The 26,571-nt window shown below is 35.4% G+C and overlaps 1 protein-coding gene across 2 annotated transcripts in view; it reads left to right on the forward strand.

The window, feature by feature from the left end:
* RNF141 (ring finger protein 141) overlaps positions 1–26,379 on the forward strand; it is a 38,426-nt gene extending 12,047 nt beyond the window's left edge. Inside the window, exons 4-6 of one of the 2 annotated variants that reach the window (XM_076002183.1) lie at positions 8,878–9,059; positions 15,936–16,043; positions 23,864–26,379. In XM_076002183.1, the coding sequence (XP_075858298.1) occupies positions 8,878–9,059; positions 15,936–16,043; positions 23,864–23,897 (324 nt within the window). In that variant the 3' untranslated portion in view covers positions 23,898–26,379. Of the gene's footprint in view, positions 1–8,877; positions 9,060–15,935; positions 16,044–20,213; positions 22,769–23,863 lie in introns of those variants that run through there. The other variant, XM_012755834.2, reaches the window with a different exon arrangement.
* Positions 26,380–26,571: the final 192 nt, after the last annotated feature.

Below are 26,571 nucleotides of genomic sequence, written 5' to 3' on the forward strand. Positions count from 1 at the left end.
CACCGTGCCCGGCCAATTTGTTGGTTTTGTAAAATATAGTTTTCATACTGTTATTGCCTTTCAGCTGTTTGAATGTCACCAGTTGTCTAATTGCTCTTATAGCATAGATTTTTATAATCAAATTCCTTTTTGCCTCAGCATCTCTATTATATCACACTTACCTTCTATCTCTATTTTTGGGTTTTTAGCTAACTATGGAGTCTAGGAAGGCACCCTGTTTAGCTCTTAGATGACCTTAAAAAATAATATCTCAGGAGATCATTTCTTTTAAGAACACCACGTTTCATTCATTTGAAAAAATAGAAAGGTTTTTGTTTTGTTGTATTTTGTATAATAGTAATTTTTAGCTATGGAATGGATTTTTCACCTTCAGTGCACTGTTTCTTACATCTTTACGTTTTAGATAATTGAGTATATCAACTGTGCTAAAAATATAATGGCAGCTGTCACAGAATATTAGCTTCATCCACCATTGAGTGGATTAGATTAGACAGTTCTTAACCTTTTTGATGCCAAAGACCTTTTGATGATAATGAAGGCATGAGTTTTATTAGGCCTCCTCCTATCCCAATCCCTGATCTAAAACAGACAAAGCAACAGCTAATGATCCAAATGTATATAAACCATAAATTGGGCATTCATGAATGTCCTGAAGCCCATTCCTGACCAACTAACCCATTAAAAAACCCCTGAGTGAAATTTTCCCTTTGAGTCACAGACCCTGGGGGTTACCCAAATAACATGCCACATTTCCTCAACAGATGATCTGTTTTACCTCTACTATGTTTCACTTCCAGTTTATTTAAACATTTGAGCACAGATATGCCAGGCACTAGGAATATATGATAAATAAGACAAATTACTATTCAAGTGGACTGTAATTATAGTTCGGGGCCATCTCACTTTCAATCCAGATTACCACAGATTCAGTATTAATCTTCACATTCCAGGCTCTTCTACTCCAAATTCTAATTTATGCTGCTGTGAGATTTGCCTTTCTAAAGCACAACTGTCATCAGATTACTGCTCCGCTTAAAATTCCTTAACAATTTTTCCTTACCTACAAAATAGTCCAAAGTCTTTAATGTGGCATTCAAGGTCCCCTACATATGACTCCAAACTCTCTCTTCTGTTTTATTCACGATTATCCCCTTTTACACTCTGTATTCTCATCAGGCTTAACTAATTTAAGACTATGTAATTGTTACTTTTCTACCTCAGTGCTTCTGCTTATTGAATTCCCTCAACTAGAATGTCCATTCCTTCTGACTAATGCCATCAGATACAAGTCACTGTAAACTCCTGTTAAGCCAGTTTAAACCAAAACAGTATTTATTTTCTCATTTATCAAGAATCCTAGCGATACAAGTGAACCTACCATTTGATCCAGCAATCCCATTGCTGGGCATCTACCCAAATGATCCAATGACACTCTACAAAAAAGACACCTGCACTCGAATGTTTATAACAGCACAATTCATAATTGCAAGGCTGTGGAAACAGCCCAAGTGCCCATCAATCCAAGAATGGATTAATAAAATGTGGTATATGTATACCATGGAGTACTATTCAGCTCTAAGAAACAATGGTGATATAGCACATCTTATATTTTCCTGGTTAGAGCTGGAACCCATACTATTAAGTGAAGTATCCCAAGAATGGAAAAACAAGCACCACATATACTCACCAGCAAATTGTTATTAACTGAACAGCACCTAAGTGGTCACATAGGTACTACAGTAATAGGGTATTGGGCAGGGGGGAGGGGGAAGGGGGGCGGGTATATACATATATAAGGAGTGAGATGTGCACCATCTGAGGATTGTCATGCTGGAGACTCAGACTTGTGGGGGGGGGGGGAATGGGCATTTATTGAAACCTTAAAATCTGTACCCCCATAACATGCTGAAATAAAAAAATAAAAATAAAAAAAAAAATCCTAACTCCATAGACAAGCTCCAGGACTAGTTAATTTAAAGACCCAACAAATCTCTCTTCTGAACTCATTGATCAATATTAGGTCATATCACCTTCGTACACCTACACTGTCAGAGGGAATGTGATTACCATTATTGGTTAGAATAGACTAACCAGGATTGACTTCTGAGTCCCTGAGTCATTTCAGGGAGGGTGGACACCAAAACAAAATAAGGTTCAGCCAGCAATGAAAAGTATTTGGATAATCAGCCAATAGTTTCTGCTACATCTTTTATTTCTGTATGTCTCAACTTGATGTCTCTGTAAAGGTCCACCTCAAATACCATCTCATCCACAAAGTTCCTGAGTAAGCATTCTCTTACCTCTTCTAAATTCTAACAGCATTTTATTTATACTTCATAATTAAATTCTACATTAAAAATAAAATTATTTATTTAGGTTCTTAGTTCCCCTTGCTGATAGGAACTATGTTCCTGAGGATAGGAACTATGTCTAGATTTTCAATTTTACATCCCTTACAGCCTATAATACAGTGCTTTGTACCTGGTAGGAATTCAGTATATGTTGAATGAGCAAAAATCTGTTGAAGAGCTACTCTCATTTTAAATGACTGGGATAGGTTGGAATTTTCCTTGTTTATTGATATAGTATATTACCTAAATTATATTCACTTTCCATCTTTATTTCATAAGATACTCAGCTCTCCTTAAAGAGGCCAATATAAATTATAGAAAGCTGTGAGAATATGTTTACATCAAGTTTTGAGCCCTTAGTTTTCTGATGCTCCTCTTTGACAAATATACAATTAAGGTTTAATTTTATTATTAGTCAAATTCTTTTTTGCCTCAGTGTCTCAAACCATTACATCTGTATGTGACTAGTTTAAATATCTTCCTTAAAATAAAATTCTAAGTATTAAAGATAAAGATAATTAGATCTTCTGTGTGCTTTTTTCTTGGTTTTAGGTCTACTCTAAAGAAATTTTTTTATTTGCATTTCTTAGGTTCTTTCCAGAAGAATCTGAGAGATCAGTGTTTATATTAGAAAGTTAGAATTCAAATCCAACAGGAAAAACTGATAGGAGACTGAAAGTTTCATATTTCTCTCTTTTATATATATATATCTCAATTTTATTTATTTTTTTTATTTTAGCGTATTCTGGGGGTACAAGTGTCAAGGTTACATATATTGCCCATGACCCCCTCCCCTCTCGAGTAAGAGCTTCAAGTGTGTCCATCCCCCAAACGTTGCATATCTTACTTGTTGTGGTTGTGTATACCCAACCCCTCCTCCCCCCTCCCACCCACCTGACCCCCAATAAATGTTATTCCTATATGTCCACTTAGGTGTTGATCTGTTAATACCCATTTGCTGGTGAGTACTTGTGGTGCTTGTTTTTCCATTCATTTTTTTTTTTTTTTAGTTCCTGTTAGATAGTATTTTGTTTTTTTTTTATTTCGGCATATTATGGGGGAACAGATTTTAAGGTTTCAATAAATGCCCATTCCCCCCCCCCACAAGTCTAGGTCTCCAGCATGACCATCCCCAGATGGTGCACATCTCACTCCTTATATATGTATATACCCGCCCCCCTTCCCCCTCCCCCCTGCCCAATACCCTATTACTGTAGTACCTATGTGACCACTTAGGTGCTGTTCAGTTAATAACAATTTGCTGGTGAGTATATGTGGTGCTTGTTTTTCCATTCTTGGGATACTTCACTTAATAGTATGGGTTCCAGCTCTAACCAGGAAAATATAAGATGTGCTATATCACCGTTGTTAGAGCTGAATAGTACTCCATGGTATACATATACCACATTTTATTAATCCATTCTTGGATTGATGGGCACTTGGGCTATTTTCACAGCCTTGCAATTATGAATTGTGCTGCTATAAACATTCGAGTGCAGGTGTCTTTTTTGTAGAGTGTCATTGGATCATTTGGGTAGATGCCCAGCAATGGGATTGCTGGATCAAATGGTAGATCCACTTGTATCGCTTTAAGGTATCTCCATATTGCTTTCCACAGAGGTTGAACTAGTTTGCAGTCCCACCAGCAGTGTAGGAGTGTTCCTCTCTCTCCGCATCCACGCCAGCATTTATTGTTTGGAGACTTTTTGATAAAGGCCATTCTCACTGGAGTTAAGTGATATCTCATTGTGGTTTTGATTTGCATTTCCCTGATGATTAGAGATGTTGAGCATTTTTTCATATGTTTGTTGGCCATTCTTCTGTCTTCTTTAGAAAAGTTTCTGTTCAAGTGCTTTGCCCACTTTTTAATAGGGTTATTTGATTTTTTCTTGCTGATTTTCGTGAGTTCTAAGTATATTCTAGTTATCAGCCCCTTATCAGATGTGTAGGATGCAAAAATTTTCTCCCATTCTGTAGGTTGTCTGTTTACTTTCATGACTATTTCTTTGGCTGTGCAGAAGCTTTTTAGTTTGATCATGTCCCATTTATTTATTTTTGTTGCTGCTGTGATTGCCTTTAGGGACTTCTTCATAAACTCTTTGCCTAGGCCGATGTCTAGGAGAGTGTTTCCAACATTTTCCTCTAGAATTCTAATAGTTTCATACCTGAAGTTTAAGCGTGAGTTGATTTTTGTGAGAGGTGAAAGGTGTGGGTCCTGCTTTAGCCTCCTACAAGTGGCTATCCAGTTTTTCCAGCACCATTTATTGAAAAGGAATTCTTTTCCCCAGCATATGTTTTTGTCTGCTTTGTCAAAGAATAGATGGCTGTATGAGGATGGTTTTATATCAGGATTCTCAGAGCTGTTCCACTGGTCAATATTCCTATTTTTGTGCCAATACCAGATTGTTTTAATTACTACAGCTTTGTAGTATAGTTTGATATCTGGCATATTAATATCTCCCATTTTGTTTTTGTTGCCTAGAATTGCTCTTGATATTCGGGGTCTTCTTTGGTTCCATACAAAGTGTAAAATTATTTTTTCTATATCTGTGAAGAATGCTGATGGGATTTTAATAGGTATTGCATTGAATCTGTAGATCAGTTTGGGTAGTATAGACATTTTAATGATGTTGAGTCTGCCGATCCATGAGCATGGAATGGATTTCCATCTGTTTACATCCTCTGCTATTTCCTTCCTCAGTGTTTCATAGTTCTCCCTATAGAGGTCTTTTACCTCCTTCGTTAAGTATACTCCTAGGTACTTTAATTTCTTTGTTGCTATTGTGAAGGGAATTGAGTCTTTAATTTGGTTCTCAATTTGATTGTTGTTGGCATATACGAATGCCTCTGATTTCTGTGTATTGATTTTGTATCCTGAGACTTTACTAAATTCATTGATCAGTTCCAGGAGTTTCTTGGTTGAATCTTTGGGGTTTTCTAAATATAATATCATATCATCAGCAAACAGTGACAGTTTAATCTCTTCTGCCCCTATTTGGATACCTTTAATTCCACTTTCCTGTCTGATTGCTGTAGCCAGGACTTCCAGCACTATGTTGAATAGAAGTGGAGATAGTGGGCAGCTACCCTCTAACCTTATCTTCTCCCATTCCTCTCTCTTTCCTTCTGTTCCAACCTCTCTGGGCATCTTGCTGGACTCCTTATGCTCCTTGCTAGTTACACTTACGCCTAATATCCTCTGCACTTCCTATTTCTCTCAGCCTGGAATGATTTTCCTGCTAGTTTTCTATATGACTCATTTCTGTACCTTTTTCAGTTCTTAAATGTCACCTTCTCTGTGAGGCCTTCCCTGCAACCCCTCAACATTCCTTATCCCCTGTTTCATCTTCTCCATAACACTTATTTTCACCTAACCTAATCTGTATGTTATTTGTCTTCTTTACCTATCATGTAACTTGCATGAGAGCAGGAATTTTTGTTTTATACACATTCTATCACTTATGCCTGGAGCAATGTACATATTACCTATAACAGCCACATAATGAGTACTCAATAAATATTTGTTGCAGAATCCTATGATTAGAATAGTTACAGTGTGATAAACTTTGCTTTTATAGTACTAAGCTTGTATGAACTATTCCATAATTTCTTCTGTACTATGCAATTCCAAAGGAGGACTGGCCAAGTTTGCTCAATTCTGAAGGCCTATTTTTTAAGCCTCTATAAATTCCTATCACCTTTTAATTCTATTTAAATATTCTCTACGAGGTGGAATCTACCTCATGTCCAGTCTCTTATTACAAACAACCTTGTATATTTTCATCTCCACATAGATCTTACCTTCCCAAAGTTTAATCAACTTTTGATCATTAGAGTTGGTTCTATAATTTTCACAGTATGAAATCTGACTCATTCTTGATTCTCAGTATTTTCTTTCATTACCTTCTCAAATAGTAAACAATAAATATATTGCAACTATTATGTTCATTCAAAATATTCAAATGTTGCTATAATAATGTTTTTAATATGTAACCTAATTACATTCTCACTTTGTCATTTCCCCATTTCCATCAACACATTTCATAATCTATTAATAACTTCAGTCACAATTTTAAGGCTCTATCTTTATATCTCTCCCTACATTATTCATTTCTTTCTAAATATTTTCTGATTTTGCTTGTTCCTTTTACTTTGATGTGCACTTAATAGATTTCTTTGTTTTTCTTTTAAACGTCTCCTACAGGGATAGTTTCTTTTTTTAATTTATTTTTTAAATTCAGAATATTACAGGGGTACAAACACTTTGGTTACATATATTGCCTTTGTACCACTCAAGTCAGAGCTACAAACGTGCCCATCCCCCAGACAGTGCGCACCGCATCCATTAGTTGTGAATTTACCCATCCCCTGCACTCCTTCCCACCTACTGGACATCTGATGAATGTTACTTCCATATGTGCACATAAATGTTGATCTATTAGTACCAACTTAGTGGTGAGTACACGTGGTGCTTGCTTTTCCATTCTTGTGATATTTCAAAGAATGGGCTCCAGCTCCATCCAGGGTAATACAAGAGGTATTAATTTATCATCATATTTTATGGCTGAGTAGTATTCTATGGTATTACCACATAATATTAATCCACTCACATATTAATGGGCACTTGGGTTGTTTCCACATCTTTGCAATTGTGAATTGGGCTGCTATAAACATTCACGTGCAGATGTCTTTATTATAGAATGTCTTTTTTTCTTTTGGATAAATACTCAATATTGGGATTACTGGATCAAATAGTAGTTCTACTTTTAGTTCTTTGAGATATCTCCATATTACTTTCCATAGAGGTTGAACTAATTTGCAGTCCCACGAGTGGTGTATGAGTGTTCTGATCTCTCTGCATCCATGCCAACATTTGTTGTTTTGGGACTTTTTGATAAAAGCCATTCTCACTGAAGTTAAGTTATATCTCATTGTGATTTTGATTTCCATTTCCCTGATGATTCGAGATGTTGAGCAATTTTTCATATGTTTGTTGGCCATTAGTCTATCTTCTTTTGAAAAGTTTCTGTTCATGTCCTTTGCCCACTTTTTAATTGGGCTATTTGATTTTTTCTTGGTGATTTTCTTAAGTTCTATATAGATTCTAATCATCAGCTCTTTATTAGATGTGTAGCATGCAAATATTTTCTCCCATTCTGTAGGTTGTCTGTGCACTCTAATGATAGTTTCCTTGGCTGTTCAGAAGCTTTTTAAATTTGATCAGGTCCTATTTATTTATTTTTGTTGTTGCTATGATTGCCTTTGGGGTCTTCTTCATAAATTCTTTGCCTAGGCTGATGTTATAAGAGTTTTTCCAACATTTTCTTCTAGAATTCTTATGCTTTCATGTCTTAGGTTTAAGTCTGTTATCCATCGTGAGTTGATTTTTGTGAGTGGTGAGAGGTGTGGATCCTGTTTCAGCCTTTACATGTGGCTATCCAGTTTTCCCAGCACCATTTATTGAATAGGGATTCTTTTCCCCAGTGTCTATTTTTGTTTGCTTTGTCAAAGATCAGATGACAATATGAGGATGGTTTTATATATGGGTTCTAGTCCTGTTCTGTTGGTCTATATCTCTGTTCTTCTGCCAGTACTCCACTGTTTTGGCTACTATAGCCTTGTAGTATAGCTTGAAGTGTGGTAGATTGTTGCCTCCCAATGATGTGCACTTAATAGATTTCATGGCATCTGTTCTCACAGTCTTCCATCCCATCTCCTGTGCTGACAGGAATTTTTTCACATCTTATGTCTTTCTCTGATTACTTTAAGTTCTTTATCTAAGAACATTACATCCTCACCTTACTGGCCTTACTCATTTCAAAAAAAGAATTATATTTTTCATTTTGTGCCTTTCTCAAGCCTTATGAAAGCAATCCCCTATCCTTGTCCCAAATATCTTCACATCTTAGGTTTATAAACTGGAGGGGGAGAAATACAACCTCTCTAGGCCAGAAGTTTCACTTCACATTAGATGAGTTTTTTGCTAAAGCTCAAAATGGCCTTTTGGGAAAAGTTCAACCATATTTTGTTAGGATTTACTTTAATGTAATTTTCTTGCTTTAGTTTAGAAGTTTGGGGTACAAAATAGAAGTTAAAGATATTCAAAAAAGCACTTGTTTCAGTTATAGTAGAATCAAATGTGGTTGTTGGATTTGAATAAATCATTGAAGTAAGAAATTCTTTAAGAATTAAAGTGAAAGAATTGTCAGTACTGATCTCTAAAATTTATTTCTTAACTCTGGGAAAGTCACCTAACCCCATCATGATGCCTAATATCTTACACAGTTATTTTGGGTATCAAATGAGATAAATTTGAGGAAGTACTTTGAACTCCACAAATGTAGGGGACATGGCATTATTCATTTATTCAGATTTCTGCTTCCTTATGCAATTTGCAAACCTTGAATACATTTTCCCTAGGATGATTGACTAAGTATTTGTTCTCTCTTTAAAAAAAAAAAAAAAAAAAAATTCGTCAGAGATATGATCAACTTTTCTTTTTTTTTCCTTTTCTTTGTATTTTTAGATTAACAAAAGCAGTGGAATTGTGGAAGCATCACGGATCATGAATTTGTACCAGTTTATTCAACTTTATAAAGATATCACAACTCAAGCAGCAGGGGTATTGGCACAAAGCTCCACCTCTGAAGAACCTGATGAAAACTCATCCTCTGTAACATCTTGTCAGGCTAGTCTTTGGATGGGAAGGTATATAATGCACAATTACCATATTTTACTTATTTTCCAAGATGCAAACCACTGAAATATCAATATATTTGCTAGTGCTCATTGTGATATCTTAAATCTTTTTGTTTCAGCTAGTGTTATATTTAAGATCAGTTTTTGGGTTATTCTGTGCTTCAGACAGTACCAAATTAAAGCTAATTTAAACATGTTCACACCAGTTGATGTTTCTCTTAAACTAGTCTGCAAGAATCCACTTTCTACACTGTATACTTCCATTTAATGACAAACGAGATAGTTAATGCCCCCCTCATAAAAGCCCTTTAAGGAATTAGGTCCAAGAATTTGGCAAAATCATCCCAGCTTTTCTTAAAAGTGTCTGACTTATTGGTGGATTAACATTTTAAATATTAGCTTCAGGACTTGGCAGTCCATTCAGGAATGAACTGAATACATATACTGAGATACCAGAAGGAAATGAAGTCAGCCAGAGTTTTCTCTGATGATGCTTGTTTACTCAGGCCTAATATATTATTGTTCTATCTAAACTTTCTTTTCCTTCTCTGTTATGTTTTTGGCATGTGAAAGCTCCCACCTGTTGCCATTTGACAATCATGACCATAATTTAAATTTGTAAATGCCTCATTGGAAAAAGACTTACGTGGGTCCAGACATGTTGACATCCTGTCTTATTGAAATACTGGTTAGACAGCAGAAAGCTATATTGACAATGTCCTTTACCTTAAAGTTAAAAATGTGCTGAGCGACAATCTCTCTTTTATTGCTCTATTTACAGTTGCATTTTCTGGTTCATTCTTTTACTGAGACAGGGTCTCTCACTCTATCACCCTGGCTAGAGTGCAGCAGCATAGTCATAGCTCACTGCAGCCTCAAGCTCAAGCAGTCCTCCTGCCTCAGCCTCTTGAGTAGCTGGGACTATAAGTGTGTGCCACCACACCCAGATAATTTTTCTTTCTTTTTTTTTTTTTTGTAGAGACAGGGTCTCACACTTGCTCAGGCTGGTCTTGAACGCCTATCTGGTGCATTCTCATCAACTGGTTTTTAAGTACTGTGTTGTAGTTGAATTATATTTTCCATTTATCATTTCTTGGTTATCTTTAATAGAATTATTTGGTTTTCTAGACTTGGGCTATATGAGTGGTATTGACATGCCAAATGAGTTTTAGAACATTGTAGGTGGTGTTTAGGCTTATCCTTCCTATATTCTGTAAAGTTAATCTTTCAAAAATGAATCTGATTTCTGACTTTTTTTCTTCTCCCTCTTCAGAATGGTCATTTTTTAAAAAGTGTTTTAAAAGCTGAGGATGTTGTTAACCAGTATATTTAATCTATATGGTAGGAAGTGAAAATAAAGTAGTATTTTTTTCAGGTTGCAATCATCTTAATGAGAAAGGTAGAGGTGTTAACTGTTTTCATGTGCCCTCAGGACTGGAAACTCAATGCCTGATTGGTTTGTTAGGGCTGCTTCTTGTTTTTATATGTTTGTTGGTTTATGGTAATACCCTGATATGCTAGTTCATAGAAAAAGATTTTCCAAGTTGAAGAGAATCTTAAGGGGCATATATGTATTTCAGCTTTACATCTGATGCATAATTCTACTTATGGTTTACATTTATTGAATATTTACAGGGTATTAGAATTATGATGAGTGTTGTACATATATAAACTCAGTACATCCTCCTAAGCCATCCTCATAAGGAGGTTGAGATGAAGCTGCAGGGGGAAAATGAGAGAAAAGATTGATTAAATATAGCAGAGTTAATCTGATGGGAGTACAATTATTGGCCCATTTCAGATGAAGAAACTAAGGTTTAGCCAAATAAGTGTCATAATTAGAAATTGACCTAGCTGAGACTCACATTCAGGCCTGTCCGGCAATACAGCCATGCTCTAACTTCTGCATTATTACTTTATGGTGCGTAAAGATCTTGTGATAAAGTGCTTCTCAAACTTTAATATTCAGTGGTTTGAGGAGGAGCCTGAGTTTCTATTAAGCTCCCAGGTGGGGCCAATTCTGCTGATCCTCAGATAACACTTTGAATAGCAAGACTGTACCTAACCACCTTTTGCCAAGTTGTACTTTTACTTGCAAGTACAAGTAACACTGCAGTTATGTGAGACTCATTGCCTCAAAGTAGCAAGCCTTTTCATACTCAGATGGCCCTAACCACTATGAAGTTTTTCCTTTTGCTTTATATTCCTCAGAGTAGCCAAAATCTGGCTCTCTTGAGGCAGCACAGCACAGACTCTAGAACCAAATTTCCTGTGTTCACTCCTAACTGTGTGATTTCTGGACAAATTTTTAAACTTTTTCTTCAGTTTCCTCATCTTTTAAAAGAGGTTGATAACTATAGTGTCTGCCTCAAACTGTTGAGAGAGTCAAAAGATGTAACATGCTTAGAACAGTGCCTGGCATGTAATAATTTATCTGTAAGAGTTTTTTATTATTATTAAATTATTACTGTATTCTATTTATTGTTCTCAGTGGCTGTGCCCTCTGGAATTTCACCAAACAAGTCTCTTCCAGTCTTTCGAATATTTGAAAACAGTAAACACACTCTCACTGAGCCTTCTGTTCTCAAGGATAAACATCCCTAGTTCCTTTGGCCTTTGTTTATATGGATCTCTTCTGCATACTGGTGGCTTTCCTGGATGATCCTTTATCTGTCAGTGTGCCTTTCAGAGTATGAAGCATGGAACTGAATACTGCAGTCTACAAGTGATCTAACAGGAACAAATAGAGCAAGCCTCTCCCTTCTTGTCACTGGGCTGCTAGGAAAGAAGCAAAAAAAATCAGTGAACATTATACAGGTTCCACTGGCTGTTTTTGTTTTTCTTGTTCTTTCTTTTATCTCTATTCACAATGCTGTTCTTTGTAGCCCTCTGTTCCTCACTTTTAAACTCCAACCTTCAGAACATTGTGTCACTCTTTATGGATTCAGTTATATTCTCTGTTACTGACACCCAAATCGACATCCTTAGATGAAGATTATAAACTCCTCAAAAGCAGAGACCCTAATTCATCTAGGTCTAGACCTCTAAAAAGCACTTAAATGTTGAACTGAATACATATATTTCTATAAAATTCAGATACATTAGATCCTCATCCCTCTAAGTTTTCATTCAGTTTCCCCATTTCAATTCAGTGGCTGCTCTCTTTTCATTACTGAAGCATAACATTTAATCAATTACCTCCACAGCTTTGTGTACTAGATGTCCTCTATCAAATCCCTTATTTTTCTATCTCATCTTTCCAACAAGTTTGAGATACACTCATCTCTTCCTTCTTTACTTAGCACTTACTATGTGTAAAATACATTTGACATTTATTTGTATTATGTCAAAGTCAATTTAAAAAAAATTTTTTTTATTTCAGCATATTACGGGGATACAATGTTTAAATTATGTATATCGCCCTTGCCCCACCCAAGTCAGAGCTTCAAGCATGTCCATCCCCCAGATGGTACGCACTGCACCCATTAGGTGTGTATTTACCCATCCCCCATCGCCCTCCCAGCTACCTGACACCCTATGAATGTTATTACTATATGTGTACTTAAGTGTTGATCAGTTATTAACACCAATTTGATGGTGAGTACATGTGGTGCTTGTTTTTCCATTCTTGTGATACTTCACTTAGTAGAAAGGGTTCCAGCTCCATCCAGGATAATACAAGAGGTGCCATATCACCATTGTTTTTTGTGGCTGAGTAGAACTACGTGGTATACATATACCACATTTTATTAATCTACTCATGTATTGATGGGCACTTGGGTTATTTCCACATCTTTGCAATTATGAATTGTGCTGCTATAAACATTCTAGTACAGATGTCTTTTTTTATAGAATGTCTTTTGTTCTTTTGGGTAGATGCCCAGTAATGGGATTGCTGATGGAATGAATGGTAGTTCTACTTGTATCTCTTTGAGGCATTTCCATATTGCTTTCCACTGAGGTTGTATTAGTTTGCAGTCCCACCAGCAGTGTATGAGTGTTCCTATCTATCTGCATCCAGGCCAACATTTATAATTTGAAACCTTTTGATAAAGGCCATTCTCACTGGAGATAAGTGATATTTCATTGTGGTTTTGATTTGCATTTCCCTGATGATTAGAATGTTGATAGAAAAAAAAATCCTGTCAAAAAAGAAAAAAAAAAAAAAAAAGAATGTTGAGCATTTTTTTCATATGTTTGTTGGCCATTAGTTATCTTCTTTTGAAAAGTTTCTGTTCATGTCCTTTGCCCATTTTTTTGAAAGAGTTGCTTGGTTTTTTCTTGCTGATTTTCCTGAGTTCTATATAGATTCTAGTTATCAGCCCTTTATCAGATGTGTAACATGCAAATATTTTCTCCCATATATTTTATCCCATTCTATATGTTGTCTGTTTGCTCTTGTGATAGTTTCCTTGGCTGTGCAGAAGCTTTTTAATTTGATCGGGTCCCGTTTATTTATTTTTGTTGTTGCTGTGATTGCCTTTGGGGTCTTCTTCATAAATTCTTTGCCTAGGCCAATGTCTAGAAGAGTTTTTCCAACATTGTCTTCTAGAATTATTATAGTTTCACGCCTTAGGTTTAAGTCTGTTGTCCACTGTAAGTTGATTTTTGTGAAAGGTGAAAGGTGGGGATCCTGTTTCAGTCTTCTACATGTAGCTATCCAGTTTTCCCAGCACCATTTATTGAATAAGAATTCTTTCCCCAAATGCATGTTTTTGTCTGCTTTGTCAAAGATTAGATGGCTCTATGAAGATGGCTTTATATCTGGGTTCTCAGTTCTGTTCCGTATATCTATATCTCTGTTCTTGTGCTATTTTAGTTACCAAAGCCTCGTAGTATAGCTTGAAGTCTGGGAAATTGATGCCTCCCAATTTGTTCTTTTTGCTTATGATTGCTTTTGCTATATGGGATCTTCTCTGGTTCTATACGAAGCATAGAATTATCTTTTCTAGATATGTGAAAAATTATGTTGGTATTTTAATACGGATTTCATTGAATCTGTAGATCACTTTGGGTAGCATAGACATTTTAACAATGTTGATTCTGCTGACCCATGAACATGGTATAGTTTCCCACCTGTTCACATCCTCTATTATTTCCTTCCTCAGTGTTTCATAGTTCTCCCTGTAGAGGTCATTTACCTACTTAGTTAAATATATTCCTAGATATTTTACTTTCATGGTTGCTATTGTGAAGGGTATTGAGTCTTTGATTTTCTCAGTTTCACTGTTGTTGGCGTATAGGAATGCTTCTGATTTCTGAACATTGATATCGTAACCTGAGACTTTGCTGAATTGTTTATCAATTCCTGTAGTTTCATGGCAGAATCTTTGGGGTTTTCTAGATATCAGATCATCTAGACAGAAAAGAGCAATAGTTTGATTTCTTCTTCCCCCATTTGGATACCCTTGATTTCCTTCTCTTATCAGATTACTCTTGCTAGGACTTCCAGCACTATGTTGAATAGAAGCAGTGATAAAGGGTAACCTTGTCTGGTTCCAGTTCTAAGTGGGAATGCTTTCTGTTTTTCCCCATTCAGTATGATATTGGCTGCGGGTTTGTCATATATGGCTTGTATCATTTTTAGGTAAGCCCCGCCTATGCCTGTTGTGTTAACCATTATCATAAAAGGGTATTGAATTTTGCTGAATGCATTTTCTGCATCTATCAAGAGGATCATATGGTCTTTGTTTTTGCTTCTATTTATGTGGTGAATTACATTTATAGATTTGCAGATGTTGAACCATCCCTGCATCTCTGGGATGAAGCCCACTTGGTCGTGATGGATTATGTTTTTGATAAGCATCTGAATTCGGTTTGCTAGGATTTTGTTAAGAATTTTTGCATCTATATTCATAAGGGATGTTGGTCTGTAGTTTCCCTTTTTGTTGCATCCTTTCCTGGTTTTGGTATTAGGATGATGTTGGCTTCATAAAATGTGTTGGGGAGGATTCCTTCCTTCTCAATGATGTGGAATAATTTCTGCAGGATAGGCAACAGTTCTTTGTAGGTCTGGTAAAATTCAAGTATGTAACCACCTGGTCTGGGACTTTTTTTTGTGGGAGGTTTTTATTGCTGTTTCAATTTCAGTACTTTATACAGGTCTGTTAAGGAATTCTTTCTTCCTGATTGAGCTTAGGGAGGCTGTGTGTTTCTAAGAATTTGTCCATTTCCTTCACATTTTCCAGTTTCTTCTATGTGCATAGAGGTTATTATAGTATTCATAGATGATATTTTTCAGCGTCATTATAGTCTCATGGGACCACCATCATCTATGCAATATCTGTCATTGACTGAAATATTATGTGATGCATAACTGTGTAATTTATTCATCATGTAGGATACAAAGCTCTTTAAAATATGAACCCTGCCATGAAGGCCTAATAATGCTGATGCTGATAATGGGCAATAGGCTATGCCATATGCCTAGGTGTGTAGTAGGCTAGACCATCTAGGTTTATCTAAGTATACCCTGTGATGTTTGCATCACAGACGAAATCGACTGACACATTTCTGGAGACCATATCCCCATCATTAAGTGACACATGACTATATATTGGTTGAATTCATTTCTGTAAATTCAATATGATTAAAATGGGCTGAGTTATATTCAGAAAGATCTGAATATTTCAGTTTTGGGGGCCGTATTGTCTTTAACCATCACAGAATTTATCCAGTCTTTCTTATGAAATTTACCCATCTTAGTACTTCTTCTCTTTCCTATCCCTAAAATATGTTCATTTAAATCTGATTTAGCATTAGTCATATTGTGCTTTATATTGTGGACCCGGAGATGCTTAATAATGCTTTTTAAGGCAACAAAAACAAATTATGATGCATAATGACATAGAATATCATTGTTTCAGCTCAGTTTTCACATTACAGGGTAAAGCAGCTGACCGATGAGGAGGAGTGTTGTATCTGTATGGATGGGCGAGCTGACCTCATCTTGCCTTGTGCTCACAGCTTTTGTCAGAAGTGTATTGATAAATGGTAAGTTATCTACTGCTCTCATGGGATAGGCAAAGGTCAAGTGGGATAGTGTATATGAATAAACTTTGAAAAGTACGAAAATATTGTAGTTAAGTATGAAAGATTTTATTCTTTAGTATTTTGAATTTTATGGCATGCCTCCTGGTTAAAAATATTTTTATACCTGAAGTTTATAAAATGTGGGGATGTAGCTTAGTTTTGACATTTTACTTTTGCCGTAAAGAGATTTGTGCCTGACTTGAGTCTAGAGTTAAACATTTCCCTTTTTCTTCCTCTTTCTTCTTATTTCTACATTTATTCTCTATGTGTTTTTAGAAGAAATGAATTCTTGAATATTGGAACTGGAAGGATCTTTAGAAATCAGTAGGAAACCTCATTATTTTACAAAATAAGAATTGAGCATTTAGGAGAATTTAGAAAAGACATGAATAAACTACATATATTTAAAGTATATTTTGATATATTTGGACATATGTACACACCTATAAAAACTATCATCACAATCTAGGTATTGAACAAATCCATGCTCCCAAAAGTTAATTTGTGCCCAATCTTAAAGCCTCCTTCTCACACCTTTTCCCTAGTCCCTAGGCAACCACTAATTTGCTTTTAATCACTATAAAATAATTTGGATTTTCTAGAATTTTTATAAATGGAATCATATGTAGTACTCCTTTTTGTCTGGCTTCTTTTATTCAATGTAATTATCTTAAGATTTATCCATGTTGTAGCATGTATCAGTAGTGCATTCCTTTTTATTGCTGAGTAGTATCTATTACAATGGGGATACCATAGCTTGTTTATCCATTCACCTGTTTATCCATGTTTATCCATTTTGATTGATATTGGGTTTAATAAACATATCAGTTTGGGGAGAGTTGATTTCTTAACAATATTGAATCTTCCAATCCTCACACAGTGTATTTCTCCATTTATTTAGGTCTTCTTTAATTTCTCTCAGCAATTTTTATAGTTTCCAGTGTTGCATATTTTGATAGATTTATCCCTAAATGTTTCATACTTGTGTGCTATTTTAAATGGTATTTTTAATTTCAATAGGATTTCAATGGGATTTTCTTGAATGTCTAAATATCATTTTTCAGATGTTTTTTCTGATACAAAATTCTAAACTGAGAGTATTTTTTCTTTCAGTGCTTTAATGATGTTCCTCCACTCTCATCCTGGTTGCATTGTTTCTTTTTCTTTTTTTTTGAGTCAGAGTCTCACTCTGTTGCCTGGGCTAGAGTGTCGTCGCATCAGCCTAGCTCACAGCAACCTCAAACTCCTGTACTTAAGCAATCCTTCTGCCTCAGCCTTCCAAGTTGCTGGGACTACAGGCATGTGCCACCATGCCCAGCTAATTTTTTTTATGTATTTTTAGTTGGCCAATTAATTTGTTTCTATTTATAGTAGAGATGGGGTCTCGCTCTTGCTCAGGCTGGTTTGGAACTCCTGATCTTGAGTGATCCTCTCGCCTCGGCCTCCCAGAGTGCTAGGATTACAGGGGTGAGCCACCATGCCTGGCCACATTGTTTCTTATAAGAAATCTGTCATCCTTATCATTTTTCCTCTCTGGGTAATGTGCCTTTTTCCCCTTCTGCTTTAAGGGTTTTTTTCCCCCCTTTTCACTGGTTTTGAGCACTTTGAATATGATGTGCTTTAGAGTAGTTTTTTTCATGTTTCTTATGCTTGGGGTTTATTGAGCTTCTTGGATTTGTAGGTTTATGTTGTCATCAAATTTGGAAAATTTTTCAGCCACTATTTTTTCAAATTTTTTTTCTATCCTTTTCTCTCCTCTCTCCTGGGATTCCAATTACCATATATTAGCTTATTTTAAGTCCCATAGCTCACTGATGCTATTTTTCTTCATTTTTCTTTTTTGAGTCTTTTTCTCTGTGTTTCCTTTTGGATAATTAATATTGTATCTTTTCAAATTCACTAATCTTTTTTTCTGCAATGTCTAACTTTTCATTAATCCTACTCAGTATATTTTTTAACCTAAGATAGTTTAGTTTTCACTTCTAGAAGTTTGCGTTTTTAATATCTTCTATGTCTCTACTTAATATCTTATATCTTTTAGTTTTTTGAATATATGGAATTGTTAGAACTTTTAGTTTTCTTTTTATTCTAATATCTGTATCAGTTCTGTGTTGTTTTGATTGATTTTTCTCTTTGTTATAGGTTATATTTTCCTGGTGCTTCTTTGTATGTCTGATAGTTCTTGATTTGATGCCAGACTTTGTGAATTTTACCTTTTTGGGTATTGGATATTTTTATATTACTATAAATATTCTTGAGCTTTGTTCTGGAATATAGTTAAGTTACTTGGAAACAATTTGATCCTTTTGGATCTTGCTTTTACAAGTTGTCAGGCAGGACCCAGAGCAGTATTTAATTCAGAGCTAATTATGCCCCACTAATGAGGCAAGATCCTTCAGAGGACTCTTCTCAATCCCTTAAGAATTATGAGGTTTTTCTAGTCTTGCTGGTGGGAACAGGCAGTATACCAGGCCCTGTGTGAGTGAGCTTTAGAATACTGTTCGTCAGATCCTTTTGAGTGATTCCTCAGCCTCCTATAGTTTTCTCACGTGCACATGCTCATCAGCACTCTGATGAATACACTGGAGGGGGACCTCTGTAGATTTCCAAAATTCTCCCTCTGTGCGGCTCTCTAGTATGCTGTCCGGTGAACTCTAGCTTCCTTGGCATCCCGAAATGCTTAGCTCGCTCTCTTCAATTTAGGGAGTTTGCCAGGCTCCATCTAGTTTCCCCTTTCTTACTCTCCAGGCTGTTAGCTGGGGCAGTTTAGTTATATGGCTCACCTTCTTTGCCTCTCAAGTCTCAGGGATCACTATCATTTGTTGACTGTTGTCCACTGCTTTATATGAAACATTATGTGAAACCATTATTTCATATAGTTTGTCCTATATTTTAGTTGCTTTATGTGGGAAGATAAATCTGGTCTCTGTTGGCCAGAAGCAGAAGTTGACTATTTTTAAATTGTGACGTTTTGAGGCACAGAAGAGCACACATAATTATCTTGTAAAATATCTCTGGAGAATAAGAAATCAACCTGAATAATATATGCCAGCTCTAGCTTTCACATTTAGTTTTTGGAACAGATTTCTAAATTTTTGCACAAAAGCCAAAGAGCAATTGATATAATTTGATTACTTTGATCCCTGATTTCACTAAGAGATGAAAAGAAAAAACATTTTCCCTACAGGATATATTTCTTGCTCAAATATGGTATTTTTGAAATTTCCATAATAATGTTTGACCAAAAAAAATCCCTTTGGAAAACATAGTTGTATTTAAGTTATCATATATGAGTTCTTTCCCTGTCAGAAAAATTAGTCTGCATATAAAGTTCATCTTTTATGTTAAACCTAATATGCTACATTTTTATATAATTTCTTAAAGAAATCTTCCTGTTGCTTATGAACCACAGGAATTATCATACCTTTAAGCAAGCAATAAGTAGGTATATTGTTCAGTCATGTAGATATTACTTGGAAAAATAATTAATAATACCCTTTCTTGTCATATTCCCCTGCCACTGCCAAGAAGTTATTCCTAGAGTAATAGCTTCATTTAAATAATTACAATTAAACATTTACATCTTATAGTTTAACCAAATCTTTCATTGCTAAGAAGGAGTTTCCTCTTAGGATTCACAAGGAATTTTTATTGTAAAGGAAAACTTTCCCTATTTAGGTACAGAGATGTGAATTGCAGCATTGTTTCTAGCAACAAAAGACAGAAAAGAACCTAAATGTCCTTCTACAGGAGATTAGTTAAATAAATTATGGCATATCCATACAGTGTATGTTTAAAAAGAATAAACAGCTCTAACATGTGCTAATACATAATGGTCTACAAGATATATTGACAAGTAAAAAGAACAGTGAGATACACACATACACACAAGCTTAATCATGCTTAGTCTGTCTGTAGAGGAACATATAAAAATCTGATAACTGCGATTGCCTATGGGGATAAGAACTGAAGATTGTGATGGGAAGGGAGAGATTTATTTTTCACTGTATACTTTTATGCTATTTACTTTTTTTAAAACCACATGCAACATGTATTACTCTTCATACAAACTGCTGTTTTTAAAAAGAAGAAAAAGAAAACAAACTGTTCTTGTTTTGACTTCTCTAATAGGAGTGATCGACACAGAAATTGCCCTATTTGTCGCCTACAGATGACTGGAGCAAATGAATCTTGGGTGGTGTCAGATGCCCCCACTGAAGATGATATGGCTAACTATATTCTTAATATGGCTGATGAGGCAGGCCAGCCCCACAGGCCATAACCTTGGGGTGAACGTCTTCTGTTGCTATTGTGGGCTACAGATACTTTGGTCATGGGGGAAGAATGCAGGGTTATTGTGGCACAGACATAGAAAAGTCAATTTTCCCCACCCTCTTATTTTTTTCTATTCTGACAATTTGTCCTATTTTTTAAAATAAACTTTCCATGTCTTCCATTTATGGTAAACTAAAATTTGCTACTGTTTTAGACCATATTTTCATATTATTTATCTGTTCTAATATGTATTAGAACTAATTGCTCTTGAATCTTTTGCTAAAGGTAACAGCAACATTTCCAGAGGCTTCTGAAATACTATTGTTTTTCAGGGCAGGAGTATTCTGGAATCTTTTTAGTTAGGTTTAAAATAAACCTTTAATGTTAAAAAGTTGTATCTGACAGAAAATTTTAAATGACTAAAAATGTAGACTACATCTAAATACATGTTACTACTAAAAACTAGTCTTTCTGCTGGAATTTAAGGACTATATATGCCCTCTTGTGGTTAATTATTGTTCCTTTAATAATTTTTACTTGAAATGACCCACAATTATTTCATAACTTTAGTTGTGTGTTTTGGAACTACTGTACATGTTTTTTACTTAAGGTGTTTGGTTTTTTGTTTTGGTTTGTTTTTTGCCATGCTGTACAATTTGGGTGAGGTCTCTTAAGTTGGGTGTGACATTGCCTTGCAAATGGATGTCTGCTGGGGAATATTCTTGGCTGTTCTGGAAATGCTTTCCTACAACTGGGTATCTACTGAATGGTTTTGATAATGCTCACACAACTTAGAGTTTCTGAAGGAAATTTTTCTGTATCACAAATACTAAATTTTATTTTTCCAAATTATGATAAGTCATTCAATATTGGTTTATGGTGCTTTTATTTTCTTAACTTCAAGGCATCTTTCTGAGGTTTCAAAGTCCACATATTTCTTAGATTAAGAGAGAAATAGGGCGAGGCTTTTTCACTGTATATACATAAAACATCTCTGAAAATTAAAAGATAATTTGGCTTTCTTACTATTTCACTGTACTTCCTTTGAAGTATTCTGAAAGCATATAGTAATAATGGAATTGTGATCTTTAGTAGCACCTCAACCATTCTTTATCAACTAAAATTTTTAACTTAAATATTTCAGCATATAACAAGAATCTGTCTCCTTTAAAAAGTATTTTAATATTCCATGTAACTTTTCTGACCTATAATTATTGATAAGTTGCCAATATCACTATTTTCCTAACCCAAGGTACTCTATTTAAATCACTGCTTATTGATGACAGAATTTTTGGATACTAAAATTATAATAGGCATGCAAATAAAATAAAATGCATTACAAGAAAAAACATCTGCCTAAAGGTAGCTTGATTTTACCCCCAAAAAGAATACTGAAGACTAATCCATTGGCATTGATGGGGACAGCTGACTACCAAATAGCCAAATATTCACTATGATGGAGGTTTATGCAGAGTACTTGGAGTTCTGTCATATCAACCTGGCAATACACTTGGTTATATGACTTTAAGATAAAGTCTCTTACTCTTATTTGTAGGTTCCTGCTTTAGAAACTGGGACTTTTTCTGTAGTTTTGACACTATTTTAGCAGTGGAACCTTTTTTTCAAGTAAAATCTTACACACAACCCTTACACACACATGTGCATACACATATCCTCTACCCCACTATATAAAATTCATGTTTTACTAATATAAATTTCCTTATGTATTATATAAACTTTATATACTGTGGTAACTAAATATTAAGTAAACCAATAAAAACACATATTAATGCATTGGTGATATTGAGTATATCTGAATTCAGTGAGTAGCAGATTTGTATGATGGGAATTGGTTTTTAAATTTCTTTAAATTCAAGTCAAATTTGCAGAACCTTGAATCTCCTCCATGGAACTTTAGTATTCCATGGAACATATTTTGAAAACCTTGGGTTAGATGATCCTCTGAGGTCTTTTCCAACTCTATGATTTTAAATTGTCCTTCTGGATTAGACTTGCTGAATTTAATTCAGATTGCTTAATTTAAAAGTTTCTTAAAATAAACAAAGTAACTTTATAGAGTTTGGGACCTTTCCAGGTACGGTCAATGATTTTATCCCTCAGAGTCCTTCACCTTTCAAGGAATTATTTAACAATGAGCTCAGTGACTTAATAGTGCACAAACCATTTTACCATGTTAGCTCAAAGACACTAACTGATCTACTGTGAAATGTAAATGTTTTTATTAGCCTTATCAAATGAGCACAGTTCTTTGCTCACTCCATAAAACTGGGTGATGATTCCTTAGATTTGAATGTTAGGTAGGTTCTGCTGTAATAACTAATCGTAAAAGTTGTAAATTTGTTTGATGGATGAAATGTACACTTTTTGTATTCTGTACAGGTTTTTCTTTTTTAAACATAAAGTACTTAAATGTATTTATTATGATAGGAAATATGTGTGCCTTCTAGGATTTGTGAAATGGTTTCATAAACTCTTAAGGAATTTGTTTTATATGTTATGAAGTTTTCCCTATCCTGACTCAATAACAAAGGGTTTACTCATATTATAATGCTATAGAACTTTAGTTTGAGAAAATGGATTTGACTTTATGTGCTGAATTTAGAGGTTGAAAATAATAGTATCTGTTTTATTTTTAGGACAAACTGTGCAATAAATAATCTTTAGCAAATAAATCTCAGCTATTTGAGTTTTTTTCTTATGTAAGTTCATATTCTTATATACTAAATCTTTGTTCCTTAGAGCAGCAGTGCCCAGCCTTTTTGGTACCAGTGACAGGTTTCATGGAAGACAAGTTTTCCATGGACTGGGGTGAGGTGAGGGGTGTGGTTTCGGGATGATTCAAGCACATTACATTTATTGTATACTTTATTATTACATTGTTAACCTCTCTGCTAATGATAATCTATATTTGCAGCCACTCCCCAGCGCTAGCATCACCGTCTCAGCTCCACCTCAGATCATCAGGAACTAGATTCTCATAAGTGCACAACCTAGATCCCTCGCACACGGTTTACAGTAGCATTCACGCTCCTATGAGGATCTAATGCTGCTGCTGATCTGACAGGAGGAAGTGCTCAGGTGGTGATGCAAGTAATGAGGAGAGGACATAAATACAGATGAAGCTTCACTGGTTTACCTGTAGATCACCTACTGCTGTGCAGTCTGGGTCCCAACAGGCAACAGACCAGTACCAGTCCACAGCCTGGGGATTGGGGACTGCAGCCTTAGAGAACTATTCTATATTGTGTTCTGGGAGTTTGTGATGTTTGTGTGCTATGTTTTAAGATTCATTTCAAATTGGTATCAATTTGCTTATATCTAATATGTATCTGGATAATAAGGCTGCTTAAAAATATCTTTTGGTTCAGAGATTTTTTTTAACATCAGGAAGTTGGGTTTATTAAAAGTCAGTCTGAAGAATTTGCATTTCTGACTTTTTTTTTTTTTTTTTTTTTTGGTAAGTCAGGCTTATTTTGTCTATCCAGGAATAAGAAAACTACCTGGAGATTAGAGAAATGAGCTGATCACCCACATTTATGATGGACTACACAATGACAATGTAATATAAACAGTTCACAGCAGACTTTCATTTGTTTTATGTCTTTTTATCTTAATGTACAGTAAAGGTAATCGATAAAATACTCCTACCCTGTAGTTTGATGTTTACCTTGTAAAATGATTTCTACCATATAAGAATGTAATTAGAGAAACATCGTAGAATCTTAGTGCTGAAAAGAACAAAGACATTTATAAGAGGTGGAAGTTTATCTTAATTTTTTCTTAGTTTTTTTTTTTTTTTTATTTCAGCTTATTATGGGGGTATAAATGTTTAGGTTGCCTTTCCCCTCTTCCTCCCCTGCCAGTCACAGCTTCAAGCGTGTCCATCCCTAAGATGGTAGGCATCGCACTCATTATGTATATATATACTCATCCCCTCCTCCCCCCTCCCATCTGCCCAATGCCGGATAAATGTTATTCCTATATGTCCACTTAGGTGTTGATCAGTTAATACCAATTTGCTGGTGAGTACATGTGGTGCTTATTTTTCCATTCTTGGGATACTTCACTTAGTGGAATAGGTTTCAGTTCTATCCAGGAAAATACAAGAAGTGCTATATCACCATTGTTTCTTATACCTGAATAGTACTCCATGGTATACATATACCACATTTTATTAATCCACTCATGTATTGATGGGCACTTGGGTTGTTTCCACATCTTTGCAATTATGAATTGTGCTGTTATAAACATTTGAGTCCAGGTGTCTTTTTTATAGTGTCTTTTGTTCTTTTGGGTAGATGCCCAGTAATGGGATTGCTGGATCAAATGGTAGATCTGCTTGTATTGCTTTAAGGTATCTCCATATTGCTTTCCACAGAGGTTGAACTAGTTTGCAGTCCCACCAGCAGTGTATGAGTGTTCCTATCTCTCCACATCCACAGCAACGTTTATTGTTTTGGGACTTTTTAATAAAGGCTATTCTCACTGGAGATAAATGATATCTCATTGTGGTTTTGATTTGCATTTCCCTGATGATTAGAGATGTTGAGCATTTTTCATGTTTGTTGGCCATTATTCTGTCTTTGGAAAGTTTCTGTTCATGTCCTTTGCCCACTTTTTGATAGGGTTGTTTGATTTTTCCTTGCTGATTTTCCTGAATTCTAAATAGATTCTAGTTATCAGTCCTTTATCGGATGTGTAGCTTGTGAAAATTTTCTCCCATTCTGTAGGTTGTCTGTTTGCTCTCATGATAGTTTCTTTGGCTGTGCAGAAGCTTTTTAATTTGATCAGGTCCCATTTTATTTTTGCTGATGCTGTGATTGCCTTTGGGGGTTGTCTTCATAAATTCTTTGCTTAGGCCAATGTTTAGAGTATTTCCAACGTTTTCCTCTAGAATTCTAATAGTTTCATACACACCTTAGGTTTAAGTCTGTTACTCAGCGTGAGCTGATTTTTGTGAAAGGTGTGGATCCTGTTTCAATCATTTTTTTTCAGCACTGTTTCAATCTTCTACATGTGTCTATCCAGTTTTCCCAGCACCATTTATTGAATATGGATTTTTTTCCCCAATGTATGTTTTTGTCTGCTTTGTGAAAGATTAGATGGCTATATGAGGATGGTTTTATATCTGGGTTCTCTGTTCTATTCCACTGGTCAATGTCCCTGTTTTTATACCAATACCAAGCTGTTTTAATTACTGTAGCCTTGTAGTATAGTTTGAAGTCTGATAAATTGGTACCTCCCATTTTGTTTTTATTGCCTAGGATTGTTTTTGCTATACGAGGTCTTCTCTAGATTATGAGGCATAACATTTTTTCTATATCTGTGAAAAATGGTGGTATTTTAATAGGGATTGCATTGACTCTATAGATCACATTGGGTAGTATAGACATTTTAACAATGTTGATTCTGCCAACCCACGAGCAGCATAGTATCATCTTCCACCTTTTTACGTCCTCTGATATTTCCTTCCTCAGGTACCTTATTTTCTTTGTTGCTGTTGTGAAGGGAATTGAGTCTTTGATTTGGTTCTCACTTTGACTGTTATTGGTTATTGCCTCTGATTTGTGTGTATTGATTATTAATTCAAGGAGTCTCTTGGTTGACTCCTTGGGGTTTTCTAGATATATCAGCAAAGAGAGTTTGATCTCTTCTACTCCCATTTGGATGCCCTTAATTCTGCTCTCTTGTCTGATTGCTATAGCCAGGACTTCCAGCACTATGTTCGATAGAAGTGGAGATAGAACTGGAACAAGGCAAGGTTGCCCACTAAGTGGGAATGCTTTCAAATTTTCCCCATTCAGTATGATGTTGGCTGGGGGTTTGTCATATATGGCTCATATCATTTTTAGGTAAGCCCCGTCTATGCCCGTTTTGTTAAGTGCTCTTACCATAAAAGGGTGTTGGATTTTATCAAATGCTTTTTCTGTGTCTATTGAGAGGGTCATATGGTCTTTGTTTTTGCTTCTGTTTATGTGGTGGAGGTGGCAGTTTATAAGTAAATTTACTGATGCATATCATCATACTGTGTGCTACCAAAAGACTAAAAGCCTCCAGAGAGAGATTTTGATAATCTTATAGCTATTTATAGGCTAATTGTCATCTTCTGTCTTACCAGTTGCAACTTTCCAAGGAACTATGTTTATCTGATTAGTGTTCCCTTTATTGGAGTTAGTTATACTCATTATTTATA

Source organism: Microcebus murinus, chromosome 4 (genome assembly GCF_040939455.1).
Source record: "Microcebus murinus isolate Inina chromosome 4, M.murinus_Inina_mat1.0, whole genome shotgun sequence".
Classification (NCBI taxonomy): Eukaryota; Metazoa; Chordata; class Mammalia; order Primates; family Cheirogaleidae; genus Microcebus; species Microcebus murinus.